The 20,092-nt window shown below is 43.8% G+C and overlaps 1 protein-coding gene across 7 annotated transcripts in view; it reads left to right on the top strand.

The window, feature by feature from the left end:
* The window catches only part of ATP6V0A1 (ATPase H+ transporting V0 subunit a1), a 172,109-nt gene extending 152,793 nt beyond the window's left edge, over positions 1 to 19,316 (top strand). For all 7 annotated transcript variants that reach the window (XM_089668779.1, XM_089668777.1, XM_089668780.1 and 4 more), the window contains 3 exons: positions 407 to 524; positions 2,814 to 2,985; positions 18,066 to 19,316. In XM_089668779.1, coding sequence (XP_089524905.1) covers positions 407 to 524; positions 2,814 to 2,985; positions 18,066 to 18,159 — 384 coding nt within the window. In that variant the 3' untranslated portion in view covers positions 18,160 to 19,316. The remainder of the gene's footprint in view (positions 1 to 406; positions 525 to 2,813; positions 2,986 to 18,065) is intronic.
* Positions 19,317 to 20,092: the final 776 nt, after the last annotated feature.

Here is a 20,092-nt window from a genome sequence, read left to right as displayed (position 1 = left end):
TGAGTTAGATAACGATGAAGGTCAGGTTGCTATGCTTGCTGTTCAGACTGTAAGTATAAATCTGCCTACTATAAAAAGGCCTAGCCTCCATTTTTGATGATTTCTTTCTTTAAAATATATAAGGTAAATGGAGGTTGTAGTACACGTTAGGTTTCCAAAAATTATCTTTAAAACATTTTTTCATCAGGGTGCGTATGATTAGTGCTCCGGGATAATTTGGTTCTTTAGGCTGTCAGACACAAAAATGGTGGAGTGGACTTTGTCTGTTCTTATCTGTTCACAAACACATCTCTGCACCTGGTGAACATGTGTCGGGACATCCTGCCAAGTATCTTCTCATCCAAAACAATCTCATCTTTATTTTAGGACATTGTAACTATTTTTTGGTTTTCTCCTTTTTCTGCAGTTTAATTTTGGAGATGTTGTGGTCCACCAGGCCATTCATACAATTGAATATTGTTTGGGGTGCATTTCCAACACCGCTTCTTATCTTCGACTTTGGGCCTTGAGTTTGGCCCATGCTCGTAAGTAATATAATTTATTATTCTAGTATAATGATCTTGTTTGTACAAATGTATGACTTAAAATATATGTGAACCCTTATTTTATAAAACAACCCATTCAGTTTCAATTAGAAATGAAAGGTAAAACATCTGTGTACAGATATAAAAAAAATTATATTTTTTTCCTTTTTATACGAGATTCCCTCTGTTTTCAGCTGCATAAGAGCTGGGGGAGAGGAAATAGCAGTACACTGATCTTCCAAGTAAAAGGATGCGTGGGGGGGGGTTTGGGGACGGCATGTCAGCACAAGGCTGACCATTGGAGGAGAGCAGGCTGAGTGCTCAGCACAGCTAGATGACTGACCACGCTGTGCTCTCATGTCTAGTGTGGTCAGTTATTAATAGAAAAGCAGAGGGACTGGCAGGAACACCAGGATTTTTACACAAAGGATGCAATACAAACAGGATACTTTTTCATACAAGTACATGGTACAGCAGGCACATATCAGGAATAAGAAATGTTGGGTTTACATATTTTTTTACCTTGAAACCTAGCTCTGCTTTTTGGAAATAGCGTTAACAGTGTTATATACAGTTGTGCTCAAAAGTTTGCATACCCTGGCAGAAATTGTGAAATATTGGCATTGATATTGAAAATATATTAAATGTGTGGCCTTGGTGCAGACACACAAGGTGACACACACGGGTTAAAATGCCAATTAGAGGTTGATGTCCCACATCGGTGGATTTTTAAATTGCAATTAATGTCAGTGTATAAATAGTCAATGAGTTCGTTAGCTCTTACGTGGAAGCACTGACTAGGTTAGATACTGAGCCATGGGGATCAGAAAAGAAATGTCAAAAGTCCTGCGTAACAAGGTAATGGAACTTTATAAAGATGAAAGAACATAAAAAGATGTCCAAAGCCTTGAATATGCCAGTCAGTACTGTTAAATCACCTATTAGGAAGTGGAAAGTTCGGGGATCTCTTGATACCAAGTCAAGTACGCAGGACTTTTGACAGTTCTTTTCTGATCCCCATGGCTCAGTATCTAGCCTAGCCAGTGCTTCCATGTAAGAGCTAACAAACTCATTGACTATACACGGACACTAATTGCAATTTAAAAATCCACAGATGTGGGACATTTTAACCCATGTGTGTCACCTTGTGTGTCTGTACCAAGGCCAAACATTCCAGGGTATGTAAACGTTTGATCATGGCCATTTGGGTGATTTCTGTTACGATTTAAAAAGGAGCCAAACAACTATTTGATAATAAATGGCTTCATATGATCATCATCCTTCAATAAAAGAGCATTTTTTGGCATGATTAGTCATATTTTCAATATCAATGCCAAAATTTACCAATTTCTGCCAGGGTATGCAAATTTTTGAGCACAACTGTATCATATACTGTGTTGGTTCTTGAAGCACTTGAATATTTGAAGTGGAACTATGACCTCCCATTAAAAGAAATATGTGCTACAGGTCTAATAGGTGGTGGGCGGACCGGCAGGCAGGGACACAAGATGTCAGAAGATGCCAAGACTAGACTCCAGCAGATTAAATAATACAGAAGCACTGCAGGTGGTGGGTGGAAAAAGATGCAGACAACATTTGTGTAGGCACTGGGGTGACAATCGCGCCTGTCACTGAAATGCAGGAGTAACTAGAGTAGCAGGTGCCCCCTGTTGATCAATCAACTTGGGTACAATCAGCCTGCCCACATATGGTTTGAATCCCAGTTGGTCCCTGCTTTATGACTAGCATAAGTTTTCAATTATTGCTGTAGGGCTTCCAAAAAATATTACATAACTGTATTTCCAAAAGAAAAGTCTGGAATTCAGAACAGAGATGAAGCTTAAGGAGCTGGAGAGCTACCTGGTTGGTTCTAGTACAGTTAATACGTCATCAGTTTGTATTGATGGAAGAATTATACTGGAATAAATGGAAAACGGGTAATAGAAAAAAGACAGCACATCAGAAAGCACAGTAAAGTAAAAAAAAAAAAAAATAGAGGAGAAATATGGGAATGGAGTTATGCCAACTCTGAGCTCAAGAACATAACCATTGATCGCTCAGTTCTTAGTCTACTTCAAGCGCAGAACAGTGACTGGCAATCTCTGCTCTGTGCTGTATTATATTAGGAAGGATGTTATGCTAGTTGGCCTGTGAGAGTTGAGTTCCTGGATCTGTCTGAAATATTATAATTTACAGACAGGAGAGATATACGTGAAATATGTTTTAGGTTGTTGCTAACTTTTTTGTTAGCTCCCTGTATAAATATGTATTCTCTGATCTTTTCCCTAGAGCTCTCTGAGGTCCTCTGGACTATGGTGATGCATGTGGGCCTACATGTAAAAAGCATAGGTGGAGGCATTCTCCTGGTACTGGTGTTTGCAGCATTCTCTGCACTGACTATTGCCATCCTGCTTATCATGGAGGGACTGTCCGCTTTCCTGCATGCCCTCCGTCTCCACTGGTAAGTCTTGAAACCCTTTGTCATGTCTTTCTTAGAATTAAGAATATAAGAATTTCCAATCCTGAGCCAGCCTGTGCTTCTAGCACTTCCTAACTCTGTGCAAGAGAAGTGTTATTTATGCTGCCCGACCTGTATCCTGGAACATTGTGAAGGCTCAGGCAGCTGACCAACTATCTTAGTGGGGGATCAAGTCTGCACTGAGATGGCAATTATTCCTTATGGATTATCCTGTTACTGTCCCCGCCTGCCTACATTTCCACTTAGATACCCTCACCTCCATAATGAACCAAAGCCACAGACCTTAAAAATGCTGGTCTTTCCCTGTATATAGTGGAAAAATCATTTTCATATATGTAAATGTTCCGTTGACTTATTTTTTTTTTTTCCAAAAAAAAACGTTTTATTGAAGTATGAAAGGTAAACAAATGATAGACAGATACGGATCGCAGTCCGTGCAAAGTTTCTAGTACGTTCTCCCGTAACGCAGACGGGATCAAGACAATATATTAATTTGTATAACATCAGAGGACGGAGTTCCACAGTAAGGCAAAAGTGATAGACGTAACCATAGCAATACTGACAGTAGCATGTACTTTCGATAATTATGGTATACACTAGGCTTTATGTAAGGAAAGTATACATAAGCGGATTCTGAAGTGGTCGTCAAAAGTATCCTCTCAAGGCATCTATGACATATATTTCCATCTCAAAAAAAAAAATGTGGGTTACTGTTGTAGAATATTGTTACATCTGTATAGCTATGGGTGTTCCGTACCGAATGAGAATAATAGCTAATTAGACTATGAGAAAAGAGGGTGTAAATGAGAGAAAGAAAAGAAAGAGAGGAGCGTGGGGATGGAGGAAGAATATGAGATGAGATATCAAAATGAGGTGGGAGGAGACGCACATGACAAATAGAAGGGGGGAATGGGGAGAGAGAGATGGAGAGAAAAAAAAAAAAAAAAAAAAAAGGAGAGGGGGGGGGGGGGGAAGTGGTTGGATGATCAGGTTCATATTTAAATAAGCATAACCAAACCAGTTACATCTATTCGTAACAGCCTGGCTGTATCTAATTCATCTTTTTAATTAGCGATACAATTCAGTGAATGACCGTTAATGGAGTTATTGCCGAGGTGAAAGTTCTAGAGGCCTTCGGTGTCTCCAAATCTTTCTCGTTCAATCCCTCAGCAAGCCAAGGTAAGTATCAGTAGTTTGGAAGTGGGTCCAACAAGCCCAAGTCCTCCTGAATCGCTCGGGGTGATCTTTTGCCACTGAGATCAGTTCCTCCATTTCAGCAATCCTCTGGATCCTAAGAATCCACTCTCGTACGGTGGGAATATAGGCTGATCGCCAATGAACAGGGATACACTGCTTTGCCGCATTTAACATGTGTAATGCAAGGGACTTACGGTAAATCCTCACCGGAAGGGAGGAGTGATGGAGTAGACATTGTGCTGGTGTAAAGTCTAGGGTGTAAGTGGTTACTTGTCTAATGATGTCCAAAATTTGTCTCCAGAAGGGCTGCAACAGCGGGCATTCCCACCATATATGGAGAAGAGTACCATTTGCCTGGGAGCATCGCCAGCATAAATCTGGCACTTTAGGATCAAATTTATGAATCACAGATGGAACTCTATACCATCTGGAAAAAACTTTGTAGTTGCTTTCTTGTGTAGAAACACATATGGAACCTTTATGCATGTGATCGTAAATGTGGTTCCATTCCTCAGGTGAGATTGAAATTTCTAGATCATGCTGCCAGGCTGCACAGGCCTTCAGTGAGTGAGATGTATTGGAACTTTCCAATAGGGAATATAATTTGGATATTACATGCCTCTGTGGGAGATCTGTAAAGCAGAGTTTTTCGAAAGCAGTAAGCGGTCTTGAATAATCCTTTAGATGTGGGGAGTTACGTAGAAAATGGTGGATTTGTCTATACATCCAAGGCGTTAAGGTAAGGGCTGGCCACGCCTTTGTAATGTCTTCTCTAGATCGGAGCTTAGAATCTTTGAGAAAGTGACGTACTGTTAGGTTATCTTCCCGTCTATACCCAGCGAGAAAGGTCGTAGACATCCCTGGAATAAAGTCCGGGTTCAATTTGATCGGAGTGAAAGGGCTCGGAGAGGAAGAAAGTACTTTTTCCTGAAACACTTGCGCGCTACATCGTAAAGTGGGACCTATAAGTGGGTGCATCCGAAATTCAGAAGGGACATGGGCGGTTTTCAGCCATGGGGAGGTGGAAAGTGGTATCTTCGAAAAATCAGCCTCCAAACCGACCCAGATCTTATGAATGTGATTCGTGGTCCAGTCTACTAATCTGGCTAGGTGGCAAGACCTGTAGTAACGAGAAATATCCGGTAATCCAATACCTCCATTCTTCTTGGACATAGTGAGTTGGGTGAAGCTGATTCTTGGGCGTTTATTATACCAAAGAAAGGAGGAGCAGAGCGTTTTATATGATTGAAAGAATGAATTTGGTAATTGAATTGGTATTGTTTGTAGTAAATATAATATTCTGGGGAGCACGTTCATCTTAAGTATGGCTGCTCTACCAAACCAAGAGAACCAAGGTTTATTCCACATCTGAAGGTCTTTGGAAATGTTACGTAAGAGGGGTAGAAAATTTGTTGCATATAGTTCGGTAAGATGGGATGGTAGTTGGATACCTAAATAAGTGATAGTTTCTCGTTGCCAGGTAAAGGGAAAATTTGATGTCGCTTGTTTAACCACCTCCGGTTTTAATGATACATTAAGCGCTTGGGATTTAGAAAAGTTAATTTTGAAGTTAGCCAAATACTGAAATAATTTGAAATCCTGTAACAAATTAGGTATCGTGATATGAGGATCTGTCAGGAAAAGCAGTATGTTGTCAGCAAAGGCTGCCACTTTATGCGTTTTGCCGTTGATCAAAATCCCTTTAATGTTGGCATTATCTTTGATGCAATTCAATAAGGGTTCCAGTGTAAGAATGAATAGGAGAGGTGACAGAGGGCATCCCTGTCTGGTCCCGTTGCTGATCAGAAAAGAGTCTGATAGGCGTCCGTTCACTCGCACTCGCGCTGTGGGGGCTTTATATAGAGACATAATATAGGTCAAAAAGCGCAAAGGCAGTCCAATGCCAATCAAAACTGCCTCTAGGTAATCCCAAGCTAGTCTGTCAAACGCCTTCTCGGCATCTAAAGAGAGAAAGAATCCGGACTGTTGATTTTGGGTTAACCAATGATGTATATTTATGGCCCTTATTGTGTTATCTCTGGCTTCTCTTCCCGGAACAAAACCCACCTGATCCGGAGATACAGTCATGGCCGAAATTGTTGGCACCCTTGATATTTTTCCTGAAAATCAAGTATTTCACACAAAAAAGGTATTGCATTAACACATGTTTTGCTATACACATGTTTATTCCCTTTATATGTATTGGAACAAATATAAAACAGAGGCAGAAAAGCAAATATGACATAATGTCACACAAAACCCCAAAAATGGGCTGGACAAAAGTATTGGCACCCTTAACTTAATATTTGGTTGCACACCCTTTGGAAAACATAACTGAAATCAGTCGCTTCCTATAACCATCAATAAGCTTCTGACACCTCTCACCCGGAATTTTGGACCACTCTTCCTTTGCAAACAGCTCCAGGTCTCTCTTATTGGAAGGACACCTTTTCCCAACAGCAATTTTAAGATCTCTCCACAGGTGTTCAATGGGATTTAGATCTGGGCTCATTGCTGGCCACTTCAGAACTCTCCAGCGCTTCTTTGCCATCCATTTCTGAGTGCTTTTTGACGTATGTTTGGGGTCATTGTCCTGCTGGAAGACCCAGGATCTTGGACGCAAACCCAGCTTTCTGACACTGGGCCCTACAGTGCGACCCAAAATCCTTTGGTAATCCTCAGATTTCATGATGCCTTGCACACAGTCAAGGCACCCAGTGCCAGAGGCAGCAAAACAACCCCAAAACATCATTGAACCTCCACCATATTTTACCGTAGGTACTGTGTTTTGTTCTTTGTAGGCCTCATTCCGTTTTCGGTAAACAGTAGAATGATGTGCTTTACCGAAAAGCTCTATCTTGGTCTCATCTGTCCACAAGACGTTTTCCCAGAAGGCTTTTGGCTTACTCAAGTACATTTTGGCAAACTGTAGTCTTGCTTTTTTATGTCTCTGTGTCAGCAGTGGGGTCCTCCTGGGTCTCCTGCCATAGCGTTTCATTTCATTTAAATGTCGACGGATAGTTCGCGCTGACACTGATGCTCCCTGAGCCTGCAGGACAGCTTGAATGTCTTTGGAACATGTTTGGGGCTGCTTATCCACCATCCGGACTATTCTGCGTTGCAATCTTTCATCAATTTTCCTCATCCGTCCACGACCAGGGAGATTAGCTACAGTGCCATGGGTTGCAAACTTCTTGATAATGTTGCGCACTGTGGACAAAGGCAAATCTAGTTCTCTGGAGATGGACTTGTAACCTTGAGATTGTTGATATTTTGCCACAATTTTGGTTCTCAGGTCCTCAGACAGTTCTCGTCTCCTCTTTCTGTTGTCCATGCTTAGTGTGGCACAGACAGACACACAATGCAAAGGTTAAGTGAACGTCTCTCCTTTTTATCTGCTTTCAGGTGTGATTTCTATATTGCCCACACCTGTTACTTGCCCCAGGTGAGTTTACAGGAGCATCACATGCTTGTAACATTCTTATTTATCCGCAGTTGTGAAAGGGTGCCAATACTTTTGTCCAGCCCATTTTTGGAGGTTTGTGTGACATTATGTCGAATTTGCTTTCTTTCCTCCCTTTTTTTGTTTTGTCCCAATACACACAAAGGGAATAAACATGTGTATAGCAAAACATGTGTTAATGCAATACGTTTCGTGAGAAATACATGATTTCCTGGAGAAATATCAAGGGTGCCAACAATTTCGGCCATGACTGTATGATGGATTCTATAACATGTAGTAGACGATTAGCCAGAATCTTGGCAAAGATCTTCAGATCAACATTCAATAGGGAAATTGGTCGGTAGTTCGCTGGGGACGTTGGATCCTTATTCTCTTTGGGTATAACCGTAATGTGAGCCTCGGAAAGATTGCGCATGGACTGCCCCGGAGTGTTTAATGAATTGAAAGCCTGGAGAAATGGGAGTGCTAATACGTCAAGAAAAGATTTGTAATAAGAATTAGTAAAACCGTCAGGTCCTGGACTTTTACCAGGTTTCAACTGCGTAATAGCTTGTTGTAGTTCCGCTAACGTCAGAGCACTCTCTAAATCTTTTGCTTGCGATCTAGAGATCTGTTTAGGAAGATATTGTGTGAGGAATGACTGTATAATGACCTCACGTGGCCTAGTATCAGCTGCTGATTTGGACGGTAGGGATAAATTATATAAATTAAAGTAATACTCCTCAAATTCCGCTGCAATATCCGACGGCGTTTTCAGTGTGCGTCCATTTTTGGAATGGAGCTGATATACGTGCCGAGCAGCCTTTTTGGATTGTAAAGCCCGAGCAAGAAATTTGCCACTCTTATTTCCATGTTCGTAGAAAAGTTTTTGTTGAAGAATAAAATTACGTTTAGATTTCTTTTCCACTACCTCGCTGAGTTGTTTACGTGCTTGCTCCAGTTCAGTAAAAGATCTTAATGCCATAGATCGTTTATGGGAGCACTCAAGTGTGCGGACTTTGTGCAATAATGCGTTGAATGATGCTTGCGCCATACGTTTCCGTTTAGACGAGATAGATATTAGAATTCCACGTATCACACATTTGTGCGCTTCCCACCGTACGAGAGGGGATGTTTCCGAGGATGCATTTTCTTGAAAGTAGTTCGTCAAAGAACTACGGATCTGAAGAATAACTGATGCGTCCGTTAGGAGAAATGGGTCCAGTCGCCATATTTTGGAAGTACTTGGTGTATCCAGGAATTGCAAAGAGATCATAAGCGGGTGATGGTCTGAAAGGATCTTCGGTTCGATCGAGGCTGACTTCAAGGCGTATAAATCTTGTTGCGAAAGAAAGAAATAATCAATTCTTGAATGGCGTTTGTGAGGCGCAGAGTAAAAGGTGTAATCTTTGTCCGAAGGGTGCAAAGTACGCCATGCATCATGTATCCGTTGACTTATTGGCAGTGCAGACAGTTTTATCAACAAATGTTATTTATTAAATAAACGTTGCATGGCACGGGTGTCAAACTCGATTTTATTATGGGCCACTTAGGCATTATGGTTGCCCTCAAAGGGTCGGTTGTATCTCTAGGACTATATAAATTTATCTACTTTTTGTCATATTAAATAATTGCCTCTGCATTGGATTACTACTTGTTTTAGTAATAACTTAAGACTTAAAATGGTTCTAAAGCCTAAACATTTTTTACCTTAATTCATTCTTTAAGCTCTAAAGGGCAGGTGCAGACCAACATGGAGCCCACTAACACTCATGCAGCAGATGATGCAAATCTGAACAGGATGGTAGCGTACAGCTGCTATCATCCACAAGAATCGTTATTAGAAACTGCTCAGACAGAACATGGAGACTGCACCGATAGAACACCACGACAGAACTAATAAAGTTTCTTCTAGATGATGCTAGCTGTGTGCGACTCTCCTTTTCAACTGGCATAGAATTGTATTATTTTCATAATAATTATAGGCAGATGTCCAGAGCACACCAGCACCCCCCCCCCCCTTTACATCAAATGTCAAGAGTCCCCCCACCATATGTCAAGAGTCCCCCACTCTCCCTAACATCACAGGGAACCTTTACCTTGTGCTGCTGTTGGGAAGAAGATGGAGACAGAGCTAGAAAAAAAGAAAGTGTAGGGTCTGGAGGAGGGAAAGAGTCACCTGCTGGAGTCTGCTTAATGCTGAAACCAGGGAAGGCAGTGATGAGGGGGTGCTGCGGCTGCACATACAGGTGCAGGTTCTGTTGGAGTTCTGTTCTCTCTGCTGCTGACTGCTGAAATAGTGGAAAGGGGCGACACAGACAAGTCTCTCTGCGGCTGCACGGAGAAACGCAAGATCTGGAGGAGGAGTTCTGTCCACCTCTCTGCTGCCAACTGCTGAGACAAGGTGGGGGAGAAGACTAGGAGTGTTGCAGGAGAGAGGTATAAGGGCCACCGGAAATGGTCTGGCGGGCTGGATTCGGCCCCCAGGCCTTGTGTTTGACACATGTGATGTATGGGGAGGGAGTGGTTTCTGGATCTCGAAGTAGAACAGATTTTGTGAATATGCATTCTTGCTACCATGTGGCTGGTGAGTGCTGCTTTCCCACTGTCTGGATATTATAAATTTTACTGTATGCTATACTACTTGATTACATACAGTGCATGAGCACCTTGATATTTCACACACACACCGCTTATTCAATTATTTTGAACACTTATTTTTTGCATTTTGTAAAGTTCATTGGAGAGAAGGTATAAAATACTGTAGATAATAAGTACATAAAAAGCTAAATAAAAAGGAACACAAGGGTTGTTTTTCACCTGCCTGCCTCCCATTGCCAAACCATAGCAAATGTATACTTGTGTTTTTTTCTAGTGTGAGTGCCGATGACTGACTTTTTTTTTTCAGTCATATTCAATAAAATCATTTTGCTATCTGCTTAGGTAGCATATTTACACTTAAAGCGGTAGTAAACTGCCACCAAAATAAAAAACAAAATGGGGCTGTGATGGCGGGTAGGCAGGACAGAACACACAAGGCAGATGGCAAACACACAAAGCTTTATTGAGAAAAATGACAGTCACTCAATAGGGGGATTGCAGGGAGTGGGACAGGACCCAGTATGGAAATAGCAAGGAGAGGGCTCAAAATAATTGTAATCCGTCCCCAAGGGGCAAGTTAGATTCTCTAGTGATTTGTAATCCAAGGAGGGAGCAGAGGGGGAACAGAGTTCAAGAACAGTCCAGGGGGAATAAAACGGGTGCATACACTCACGGCTCCGGCAGGGATGTCCTGGCTCACAGTGGACGGCAGCAGGGGTGACCCTGCTCAGCACACAGCAACAGTGGGTAGTTCTAGCACACAGCAACAGCGGGTAATCCGGGCCCTAGAGTATTAGGCAGAGTATCGTGGGGCCCACAGCAGATAGTCCTGACCCAGGGTATTAACAGAGTGTCAGCGGTACTCCCAGCACTAGAGTATTAGCAGAGTGTCAGCGGTACTCCCAGCCCTGGAGTATTCAGAGTGTCAGCAGTACTCCCAGCCCTGGAGTATTCAGAGTGTCAGCAGTACTCCCAGCCCTGGAGTATTCAGAGTGTCAGCAGTACTCCCAGCCCTGGAGTATTCGGAGTGTCAGCAGTACTCCCAGCCCTGGAGTATTCAGAGTGTCAGCAGTACTCCCAGCCCTGGAGTATTCGGAGTGTCAGCAGTACTCCCAGCCCTGGAGTATTCGGAGTGTCAGCGGTAGCAATTCACCCCCCAAGTCCTGGGTGACTGCAGAGGGCAGCTGGCGTATCTCTACCTTCTCCTGGGGCTTTGCAGAGTGGCAGCTTGCGGAGTTCTCCCCCTTCCCTGGGGTGTGCAGAGCGGCAGCTTGCGGAGGCTCCCCCTTATCCTTGGGAGGTCTATGCAGAATGGCCACGAGGGTCCCGCCTCAGCTGGGATCCCTCTGTGGCTTGGCAGCGGAAGAGAGATCGGGAAGAGCCCGGAATCAGTCTCTTAAACCGATGCAGGACGCTTCCCGGTCGTCCTGGCAATGGTGGGTGGGCGCGGGTGGCGTGCCTCGTTGCTCGGCAACGAGGCCCGCCCCTCTGGACACAGGTCGTGCTCTCGTGAGCGTGGCCTTTGTCCGGAGGCATCCGCAAGCAGGGGAACTTCTCGTGCCCGCGCTGCGGATGCCGGGACCTTGCGGCATCAGCCTGATGCCGCGGTCCAGAACATCTCTGCAGGCAGTTTGCACCTCTCCGCAGCGAGGTGTTAACCTCGCTATCTTGTCCCCTTCGGCCTCGCCGGTTGGGGATAAGCTAGTGGCAGAGGTGAGGAGAGCCGCGCCTCTCATCCTGCGTGGCTCGGCTTCAAAGAGCCGCGGCAGGACGAGAGACAGCAGGGGGGCATTCCTGAGCGGGCAAACGGAGGGGAGAGAGCTCAAACTGTGACAGGGCCCCTGTAGGTTTAAGTCATAATGTACTAGTATGCGCCGCATAATAGCACATTATAATAGACTTACCTGGACACAGAGCCCTCCAGCACAGTGCTGCCATGGCTCCTGGGCGCATCCATCTTCACCCAGTATTTTTTCTGGGTTCCCGGATTCTGGCTCTATGTATGGCCTTGGGCTGCGATGACGTCACTCCCACACATGCACATGGGAGCCCCAGCACAGCGCTCTGAAGATTCGGCATGGGTGTGCCGACCCTTCAGAGCACATGTGCCGGTAACATCACCAGCTGCATGCTGTGTGAATATCTTCTGAACAGTGCAAGTTTAGGAGATATTCACTGTACAGGTAAGTCTTATTATAGGCTTACCTGTAAGTACAAGTTAAGAAGTGGACTTGACTTCCACTTTAATTAAAAAGCATACCTCACATAATCAATTATACTTTCTTAGTGTTTTTTTTCTCTCCAACAAAACACAGGGAATATCCCTTTTGATTCAACACAGTTTTATTAGTTTTGCATACAAGATGTGATGGATTGACAGAACAAGCCACATGATTGGACAAGAGAGCCTTTTTTGGGGATTTGTAAATTAAACTCATCTGTAAGAAGCAAAAAGTGAGAGCTGAAGGGAGCCAAAGAGATTGACACTAGGTGAAGTGACAATTTCTCAGCTGATTTACATGTCCCAGGTCAGTTCTGTAGCCAGCTGCAATGGCCAGTCACCTGGCATTTTCAGAAGGTTGCAGTGGCAGCCCCTGTATCCTTCTCATGACATACTTCATGATTTACTTTAAGACAGCACTGGTAAAAGAAATGTGATCAAAGCCACCCTTTTACAACACACACATAAATTTATAGTCCAGTCCGAGGATGCATGTCCTGTGTCCCTTCCTAGTGACTGCGTGAGCACGCAGCTTTTCAGCTAATTAAAGCTGAGAATTTCAGTGAAACCCAAGACTGTGGGACATAGCTGTCATTCTTCCAGTGAATGGAAGAAACATGGTAGCAGCATATTGCAGCTGTCTCCTGTGCGCTGCCTACACCAGTCTCACATATAATAATCACCTCAGCTGCCTTATCTCTCACAGTATGATGAATGAACCTGCAGATAATTTCCCCAGCAGTCCTGAATGTGCATTTTTAGAGCCCTCCCTAGGATATTGCTGGTAAATTACATTGGTACGAACACCATTGCTTTGCACATTAGCTATTTTACTGGCAAAATGATGGTTAGGCTTCATGCACACTAGCATTTTTTTAAGCTCCTAGCAGCTATTATGAGCCTTTTGTTTTGCTCCTAGAAGCTAATAGTTTGTCTATGTATACTATTTAATGCTAGAAGCGTTTTTCAAGCTTCAGTGTTTAGGAGCAGAAAAAAAATTGTTTTTGTAGAGTTTGAGAGCTTTTTCCCAGTAGGAAAAAAAGATGCATTTACTAGCATTTTTTTTCATGTACTGTAAAAACGCTAATAAAAAAACAAATGTTTCTAAACACTACAAGGGTGCACTGCCATCTAGGGTGCAGCTGACCCTTGCCTCACCACTTCCTTTTCCTCCTTGCCCCACCCCCCTAGGCTCCTGGTGTCCATCTTGGAGGGAACAGGACTGGTGTAGGACTGTTGGCTACTGAGTTTATCTCGGATCCCAGCTCATCACCTCGACTGCAGAGAGGGCAGGGTGTGCTGGTGTCCTGATTGCTGCTGCTCTGGGCTGCCGACGCGGGGTAGCAGCGGTCCTCCTGTAGGGTTCGCAAGCACACAGGGACCCAAACAGTAAGGAAATCCAGTTGTGAGCAAGCCAGGCAGGGGATCAGGGCTATCACAGGAATGATGCCCTGGATCTCTGTTCTCCTCTCCCATCGACTTTCAGCTGATGCAGGGAGAGACACATACAAGACATCCTTCCTGTGATTGCTTGCCCTGCCGCACCTAGGGTTGCCACAATATTCAGTGTGGACTGAGTATTTGTGGGGGTCTCTGGTGGAGGTTCTCCAGGTGATCCACTACCCTGCACTGACCATTGCTGCGCTCCCCGTTGACCATGCCTCACTCCCAGGGGACATACCGTATATACTCGAGTATAAGCCGACCCGAATATAAGCCGAGGTACCTAATTTTACCACAAAAAACTGGGAAAAACTATTGACTCGAGTATAAGCCGAGGGTGGGAACACCAGTGGGAAGAATCGTGCCTCATCATTGGTGTCAGTGGGAGGAATAGTGCCCCATCATTGGTGTCAGTGGGAGGAATAGTGCCCCATCATTGGTGTCAGTGGGAGGAATAGTGCCCCATCATTGGTATCAGTGGGAGGAATAGTGCCCCATCATTAGTATCAGTGGGGGGAATAGTACCCCATTATTGGTGTCAGTGGAATAGTGCCCCATCTTTGGTGTCAGTGGGAGGAATAGTGTCTCAACATTGGTGTCAGTGGGAGGAATAGTATCCCATCGTTGGTGTCAGTGGGGGGCAGGAAAAGTGCCCCATCGTTGGTGTCAGTGGGGGGGGAGGAATAGTATCCCATGATTGGTGTCAGTGGGGGGTGGAATAGTGCTCCATGATTGGTGTCAGTGGGGGGTGGAATAGTGCCCCATCATTGGTGTCAGTGGGGGGTGGAATAGTGCCCCATCATTGGTGTCAGTGGGGGGGGAGGAATAGTGCCCAATCGTTGGTGTCAGTGGGGGGGAATAGTGTCACATCATTGGTGTCAGTGGGGGGGGAGGAATAGTGCCCAATCGTTGGTGTCAGTGGGGGGGAATAGTGTCACATCATTGGTGTCAGTGGGGGGGGAGGAATAGTGCCCAATCGTTGGTGTCAGTGGGGGGGAATAGTGTCACATCATTGGTGTCAGTGGGAGGAATAGTGCCCATCATTGGTGTCAGTGGGAGGAATAGTGCCCCATCATTGGTGTCAGTGGGAGGAATAGTGCCTCATCATTGGTGTCAGTGGGAGGAATAGTGCCCCATCATTGGTGTCAGTGGGAGGAATAGTGCCCCATCGTTGGTGTCCGTGGGAGGAATAATGCCCCATCATTGGTATCAGTGACACCAATGATGGGGCACTATACCTCCCACTGACACTTGCTGACCCCTGTTCCAGTATGGTGCTGCTGCAGCCAGCATATGTGGTTGCAGCAGCACCTAAGCACGGCACACTTACCTGCATCTCCTTCACTCGATTTTCGCGGGGCCGCTCAGCTCCGCCTCCTCGCCGGTGATTGGCCGCCTGTGTGCCTTTCCTGAGCTACAGTTCTGGCGGCCAATCACCGGTGAGAAAGCGGAGCCGAGCAGCCGCGCGAACATCCAGTGGACGAACCGAATGAAGGAGCAGCCGCGCTTCCTGGACCGGATCGTTGTGGGACCGGAGCCAGGTAAGAGACAGCAGCCCCCTGCCCACCCCTGTACTTACCGTAGTTTCCCTTCTGTTGGAAGGGCGGGGGAGCCATCTGCAGACGTTGACTCGAGTATAAGCCGAGGGGGCCGCTTTCAGCACAAAAAATGTGCTGAAAAACTCGGCTTATACTCGAGTATATACGGTATTTCTGCTCTGTTGTTTAGGGCCAGTGTGAAGATGCCATGACAGATGTGCTGAGGAAGACAGCCTCCACTCACCACATCCAGGGTTCTGGCACTGATGGCTTGCTATGACCTGAAAAGTGAACCTGTCAGCCACCAGCTTTTGTGGAACCAGAACTCCCAGCATGCCCTGACAGCTTCTGCTGGACTCCTGCTTCCACAGGAGCTGGGGAGACCTGTCTGGGATTCACTCGAACAATCCAGGTTTTGTATCATGTGCCCAGGTTTCAGTCCGGCTGAAGCCTGGACACATTAGTCAGACCAGATTTTACGATTTACTTTACTGGTACTCTTTACCTGTATTTTCCTCCCGAAGCAGCTGAATGTCATCTTCTCTTCCTCTCCCTCCCACCAGCATTCAGACACTGCAGGAAGAAAATACAGGTGAATAGTTCTAGTAAATACCATCCCTCCTATCCAGCTTCCTCTTCCTTCTGCTGCGCTTTGCCCCTGTTTGCTCCCCTGTTCTGCTCCACACCCCTTTCTCCTCTTCCCAGCCAATGGAGCACATGCCATTGTAGGGAGCTTAGTGACTTTTAGGTGGCAGAAGTACACCAGATAACAAGTAGCTGGTTTTGGCTAGGGCACCAAATCGTCTAGCATGGGCCCCTGATCGCAGGTTTAGATTGTACACAGAATAAATGTTTTGTAGTTCAAAATGTGCATGCATGCCATCATTGTGATTATCTGGGAGAAATTAGAAAGATGAACAGTATGATGCTACCTCTTGAATACTGAGCCAGCAGCTCAGAGCAGTTCCTTATACGGGAACACAGTCAAGCTCTTCCAAACTTGTAGCAAATTGACTTTTCCCTTATTTGGATCTAGCTAGAGAGATTCATGGCATAACTCCAGCATTCTTGCCTTGCTATCCACATAACATTTTATCATGTGCTGAAGAAAGCTCATATGTCACGTCAAAAAAAAAAACCCCAAAAACTTAGCAGTAGAGTGCATATCTGGCAGAGCAACAGGTATTGCAGAGATGTACAGCAAAGTCCTGTAGTGGGCTGACAGCAGCTCACGGACTTATCAGTGTTATTGCTAAACTACCCAAATCTTTACATTCCTGAATTTCTACAACAAAAAGGGTAGTTATTCTGTAGTTCACATGGGCACTGAGGCCTGTAGTCTATGAAGGGGCCATGTGTTTACGCAGCTTGAGCCTCTTGGTGCTGTGTGCAGGCAGCTCATGTAAGTGTATGGGGGTATAGCAACTGCACAGACAACTGGACTCCTCTCAATCTGACAAGTGTTCGGGTGAGCGGCCTCAGATGCAGACAGTATAGATTCATGGACTCAGCCACACCTGCATGCTTGGGATGAGTGGCTGTGTTCCTGAAGGCGCTGTGTCCCCATACACTTAAATGGGTGCCTACATGCAGCATATAGCTGCTCAAACTGCAAAAACACACTACCCATTCACAGACTATGCATCTCTGGACCCATGTGAATAAAGCCTTTGAAATAACTCAGGAAGTGTGCAAAGGACACAGGACAACATTGAATTTTGGATTAGATCAACATTCTTTTCGCACTTAAGCTGATATACCTAAACACTTCCAATGGTATGTTAACAACCCAAAATGAAGGACATAAGAGAAGTTAATTGTTAATGTTTCCATACAATTTAAAGGAAACCTCATCTTTGTGGCTCACAGTGAGTCTGAGCCAGGTGCATGTGTGCTCTCCCATTCCCATGCCACTGTCAGCAGTGGTAACCTCCAGGTCTTTCAGTACAGATTTCTTTTAAAGTACACCTGCCATAGGCAAATGAATAGGCTGCCATGGTCAAACTCCCTTTTGAAAATTGTAATTGTTTTTTGCAAGTCTCTGATGAAGAACAAGTATGTAGATGTAAACATTTGAAAGTTCTTATCTGCATGCTTCTTCTGTGTTCATGATTTTATGTATTGACCAAGAGGTTTAGTTGGACAGCCAGTTGAGTTTTTCAGGGAGAGGTCAGAAAGGGCAGCCTCTGTGTTTCTTTTAAAGTAAAACCAGAATTCTAAACTAGATTTTTCAAAGGCTCTTCATCATCCCTCCCAAATCTTATAGACCTTAGAAAAGTAGTTGATAAGGTAGGAGCTGGCAGACTTGAATACCACCTACTTTGCTTGCTATGGTTTCTCTGAGCTAGCTGGATGCAGTGCTGAAGAAGCACATACAGTGATACTTATTTATAAAACTCTGTTAACAAAGGCATGGGAAATGTGAGACCTCAGAAATCCGCTATATTTGCTCGACTCTTCCGGAAACTCAGTTGACGGGTTTATATTGCTTTCAGTGTAGAATTTCTCTATCCATATTCTACTATGAGTTAATAAAACGTATGTGGCTGTTACGATCATAGTCTTACCATTTGATATTTATGTTTTTGCAAATATCCTCCTTACATATTCTCTTTTTCAGGGTGGAATTTCAGAATAAATTCTACATTGGAACAGGCTTCAAATTCTTGCCATTTTCATTTGAGAGCATTCGAGAGGGCAAATTTGACGACTAAGTTCCTCATCAGATGTGTTCCTTACCCTCCCTATATTGTTTTCCTGTCATGATGCATTGGTGTGAAACCTCATCCTTCGTACTTCACAGACTGGTACCTGGCAACTGTTTTGTTAGAGCCCTTCTATTCAGTAAATTAGTGTACTAAAAAAATGGAGGATGGGAAGCCTGCTATGAGGTGTTGGCAAAATCACATAGTTCATGGCAAATGTAGATGAAAAATACCAGTTTCATAATTTGCAGATTGTAATATCTACTCCCACACTTGCATTTTCTTATTCTGTTCTTACCAATTTCTACCTCATTATTTGTTCACTAATGATACACGGTAGTAATTGTATTATTGCAGTAATAACCTCATGCAATTACGCTTGATAATTGACAAGACCGTGTTATATCCTCGCTCACACCATAGATTTTTGGGGCTTGGGAGGGGGTAATAAAAACTATTGAGTACTGACATGACAATAGTATTTAATTACATTTCTTGTAAATGTACCCAAAGAGTCCACAGCAGAATGTTCATGTGGCAAGTTGGTTATCATCAAATAGAAGTACATGATGTTTTCTAGGTTACTGTGATAAATGTTCAGCACTTTGACTTGTGTTTGTTCTACAGAATTGGAATGTCCATTTGCAATATGTCCATTTTACAAAACCAATATAAAAATGGATTCCGAATATGAGATTTTTAAGATGAAATGGTGCACCCATCTTCCATTTTGCTGAAGCCTAAGAGCAACCATTTTGAGGGCTGAAGAACTGTTGTCCATTGAAAAGAATTTGATTCTTCCTTTAAATCTACCATATTGCTTTGGGAAGCAAGAGATTCTGACAGTTTTGTGTAAAATACAAAGTGGAACACTGTTTGATGCGTCAAATGGTTGTTTTTTCTTTGAGCAGAAGATAGGTAAACACTTAACTGACGCTGGTTTGAACCTTATTGGAATTCTAAGAGGGTAAAAAAAAAGTCCAAGCAATTTAAGTACTATGAGCTTGGCCCACTGTAGCCAGAAATCATCACTGTCCCTATATTGTTTACATTAGTAATGTTACTATAATAATAACCTTGTTGTGACCCTGTTTTTGATGCTGTGAATCGGTGAATGAAGTCTCCCTGCTTCTGGAAATAAACCTATAATTTATGACAACCAAGAATTCTTGTGTGTGTGGGCATTCTTACTGTTATTTTCTTCGGTGACCAATAATAATTTGGGCCACTTTATTAGGTACACTTGTTCAATTGCTTGGTAACACAAATTGCTAATCAGCCAATCACATGGCAGCAAAACGCAATGCATCGAGGCATCTCCAGTGAGCGGCAGTTATGTGAACAAAAATGTCTTGTTGATTTCAAAGGAGAATGGGCAGACTGGTTGCTGTGACATTTAGATAGGGTCAGAATTTGAGGTAATCAACATGAAAGCAATGATCCATCCTACCTTGTATCAACAGTTCAGGCTGGTGGTGGTGGTGTAATGGTGTGGGGGATATTTTCTTGGCACAAGCAAGGTGTACCTAATAAAGTGGCTGGTGAGTGTGTATCTTTTTTGTGTGTTTTAAATCTTTGCTTTACAAATAAACATATGTGATACTAGCATTACAGAGGATTATATGTTTTCTAAAGCAGGCAATAGAGCAGAAGCTGTTATACAGTGAGAAACAGAAGTATTTGAACACCCTGCAATTTTGCAAGTTCTCCCACTTAGAAATCATGGAGGGGTCTGAAATTCACATTGTAGGTGCATTCCCACTTTGAGAGACAGAATTTAAAAATCATACAATGTGATTTTCCTGAATTTTTTTTAAAAAGAATTTATTTGTCTTGCACTGCTGAACATAAGTATTTGAACACCTGATAAAATCAGTGTTAATATTTGGTACAGAAGCCTTTGTTTGCAATTACAGAGGTCAAACGTTTCCTGTCGTTCTTG

This window comes from Staurois parvus, unplaced genomic scaffold (assembly GCF_062004578.1).
Source record: "Staurois parvus isolate SC_StPar_1 unplaced genomic scaffold, SC_StPar_1.0 ptg000063l, whole genome shotgun sequence".
NCBI classification, from domain to species: Eukaryota; Metazoa; Chordata; class Amphibia; order Anura; family Ranidae; genus Staurois; species Staurois parvus.
The sequence above is the reverse complement of the archived record's forward strand: the minus strand, read 5'-3'. Positions and strand labels throughout refer to the sequence as shown.